Source organism: Austrofundulus limnaeus, unplaced genomic scaffold (genome assembly GCF_001266775.1).
Source record: "Austrofundulus limnaeus strain Quisiro unplaced genomic scaffold, Austrofundulus_limnaeus-1.0 Scaffold189, whole genome shotgun sequence".
NCBI classification, from domain to species: domain Eukaryota; kingdom Metazoa; phylum Chordata; class Actinopteri; order Cyprinodontiformes; family Rivulidae; genus Austrofundulus; species Austrofundulus limnaeus.
Genome location: NW_013952591.1, coordinates 110,083 through 113,703, shown reverse-complemented (window position 1 = coordinate 113,703; position 3,621 = coordinate 110,083). Strand labels below are relative to the sequence as shown.

At 40.1% G+C, this 3,621-nt stretch overlaps 1 protein-coding gene across 1 annotated transcript in view; it reads left to right on the top strand.

The window, feature by feature from the left end:
• The first annotated feature begins 1,426 nt into the window (after nt 1-1,426).
• LOC106524470 (histone acetyltransferase p300) overlaps nt 1,427-3,621 on the top strand; it is a 72,179-nt gene continuing 69,984 nt past the window's right edge. Inside the window, exon 1 of the mRNA XM_014018280.1 lies at nt 1,427-1,923. Within this exon, the coding sequence (XP_013873734.1) occupies nt 1,836-1,923 (88 nt within the window). The 5' untranslated portion in view covers nt 1,427-1,835. The remainder of the gene's footprint in view (nt 1,924-3,621) is intronic.

The window sequence follows — 3,621 nt, the reverse complement described above, 5'->3', positions numbered from 1 at the left end:
GCTGCCCCAACAGATGATGGCAGAAGAGATGATGCTCTCAACAACAGACTTGTAGAAGATCTGCAGAAGAGATGATGCTCTCAACAACAGACTTGTAGAAGATCAGTTATTAACTTAATAATTAGGATATCATCAGCTTATCTAGCAATATTGTTGGTTATGATAATGCATTACTGTTTGGTCTGAATCCTAATTTTATGTAACTTTATTGAGTCATTTTTGATGTCAATAGAAACAGTAAACCACAAATATTATTTAAATATTAAGATTTTCCAGTTGAAAAAACAAACAAAACAAACACTGCTAGTTTACAGGGAAAAATTCAACTTTTTAAGGTGTTTTTCCTCAAAATCAGGGTTTTAGTTGCTACTGCTAAAAAAAAAATGCTACAAAACTTTTTTAGGATTATATTTCAGACGGTTCATTAAAATGTAAATGTAAAGTAAACTTTAGAGCAGTGTTCCCCAAAGTGGGGGTCGGGACCCAAACTGGGGTCCCGAAACGTCAAGGTGGGGTCCTGAAAAGATTTTCTGAATTAATTACATTTTTGCCTTAGTTGTTACACAGGAGTGAGGTTAGTGTATTTAAAATGGATAAATGTAGTAAAAAAATATTGTTACTTTACCCATGTTTAGTTGACCTGATACAAATGTTTATCATCCAAAAACAGTTGGGGGCACAGGTCTCTACTGTTATTTTGTGGGTCAGAAGCTGAAAAGTTTGGGAACCACTGCACTTTGGTTCCCAAAGTTGGGCTTGGGACCCAATTATGGGTCATGAATCACCTTGGATAATCTCCAGAAATCAGTTTAAAGGGTAATAAAATAATTGTTAATGTAATATTTCCCTATAACTACTACAAAAACACAAAATAAGTATAAATAAGTATTTATATTTGTGTATACACAGTTAAGATTGTCAAAAAGCCTGTGTTTTTAGGGTTATTAACAAAGTTTGTGTACTCAGACCAGTAATATTTGTTTTTTTTTTTTTTGCCATGGATATTTTGTGGGTCAGAAGATAAAAGTTTGGGAACCACTGAGTTAGTGTGTCTTTGAAGAAACATGATTGTTCTGTACACTTCTTCTATGCTTATTTAGAGTTAAAAATTGTGGTTAAAAACATTTTTAACCTGATGGGGAAATAAAGTTACACTTTTCTGTATTTGCATCACATTGTCTTCTGCACATAAAAACTCTTAATTCTCCTAAAAGTTCACAATAAAAAACAAACCGGACAATAAAACAGCTTGTGCCAAAGGATTGTGTTTGGTTGTTGCACAAATAAATAACTGAACATATATATATTCTCTCCATGCATGAATAAAGCGTGTGTTTGTCAGCTGTGCATCCTGTGAGCCTGCAGCAGAACCGTCACTTCACGCAGAAACGAGCCTTTTCTGCCCGACATCATCTTCCTCCTGACGCCGCTCAGGGAGCCTGAAACGACGGGTGCAGTCATGGAGGCGACTCCCGGAGACGCTTTATTTACATCCGACCAAACGCTTATAAGTTAGAGACGAGCCGATGCGTGTGTCTGCCTCTACTTTCACCGACCCCTCCTCCTCCTCCTCCTCCTCCTCCTCCTCCGCTGGCAGAAATTTATAAAGAACAAAAAATCCTCCGCGGGAGGAGGGAGGCTGATAAACGCCGAGGCTGAAATCGAGAGGCGAACCCAGGGAAAGAGGAGCGATTTGTACTCGGGACTTTCCCCCTCTGAGCACCCCGAAAGGAGGGGGAAAAGTCGCAATACTGTCAACGGAAAGGAATGAGCTTCTAGGGGCGTAAAAACGTCCGCAACCGTGGAGACTTTATATATTTTTATTTCGATAAAATATGGCCGAGAACGTTCTGGACTCTGGCCCGCCTTCAGCCAAGAGGCCTAAACTCTCCTCTCCGGCACTTTCCGCCTCCGCCAGCGACGGTAAGTGTTGACCCTGATATCGGTTGTAACGGCCATGTTCATTAACTTTCTGGGGTTTTCCGGTGCCTCGTTGGCTAAAATGGGCCGAAGAGGAAAGACTCGTTGTTCTGTTTGTTGTGGGTCGCTAATGTTAGCGTGTCGGACGTGAGGAAGGGCTGTTAGCACACATGCTAACAGCCATTTTAGCCGGTGTTGTGCCGAAAAAAAGCACCCCTGCCGTGAAAAGCTCCCCCGTCACGGTAGGCACATTACTCGCTCAAATAAAGAAATATGAGTGCTCTCAACAACACGGTTATCAGAATATAATCCACATTATGCGTGTTTTTATCGAAACTGACCTGGGAACAATAGTTATAATTATATTAAAGCTAGCTAGCTGTGTGTATAAACTAAAAACAGTCTTTGAAGCAGATCAGATGAGTCTGACAGCATAACCTGTCGTAAGATATGCATCCTGCCTGCGTAGATGCGTATAAAAATTAAACATTTGTCAATAATTGTGTTCCTAAAACCTAATGTGAGAAACACGTTTTAAATGAATAAATCTGCCTTCGGATCCAGGGGTGCTTTTTTCCGACACAACACTGCAGGGAGCTGTTAGCTGTTAGCTAGCTGTGTCCACAACTGACGGTCCCGTCCATGTCTAATAAAGGCCACTTTGGTCCGGTTCGGATATGAGCTCGGTCACGACAGAAACTTGCTGTGAAGTTTGGACCACTTCACAGCTGTGTCACCTGCCACCTGTCCACCCACAGGCCCGGTTAGGACCAGGTTCTCAGGCTAGCATGGACTGGAGGAATCCCGTAGAGCTGTCGGTACTGACCGAATGCAGATAAGGTTTATAAAACAGGTTGTTGAAGAGATGAATTTAGGCCCAAGGCTCTGAGTGATTGTTAATAAACATGTTGATGGTGTGTAGCATCAGTCAGGAGAGGCCACTTTAAGCTACTTCACCAAATAAGTAATATTTGTCATTTATTTGATGACTTTGAGCTGCATCTTGTGCTTTCTGTTCAGCACTAAGTTTGCATTGGTTTATAAACTCCAGATTTTGCACATTTTTGTAAAGTTGCATGGCATGTTTTGAGCATGCTGTAAGGCTTTAAAGAAAACCATCAGTATGGGGATGCAATTTATTGCTTCCACATTTACAGCTCTCATGTAGGGGTGGGAGTGTGAAGGGACATCACAATTCAATTTGATTACGATTCAAAGGCCTGCGATGCAATGATAAAATTATTAAAGGTGCATTTCACTACATAAATACACATCAAACAAAATCCTGAGCAGAGACTCTGTCCTATAAAATATAAAATAATTAACTCTACACATTTAATCAAAGGGGAGTCTAAACTCTGAGCACAGATACATGAAGTCGTAGTTTTCAGTGAATGAATGCCAACTCTAATTCTTTAAAAGGTAAAATGGTACTGAACTTACAGTGGGGAAAATAAGTATTTAGTCAGTCACCAATTGTGCAAGTTCTCCCACTTAAAAAGATGAGAGAGGCCTGTAATTGACATCATAGGTACAGTGGGGAAAATAAGTATTTAGTCAGTCACCAATTGTGCAAGTTCTCCCACTTAAAAAGATGAGAGAGGCCTGTAATTGACATCATAGGTAGACCTCAACTATGAGAGACAAAATGTGGAAAAAAAATTGAGAAAATCATTTTGTCTGACTTTTAAAGTATTTTTT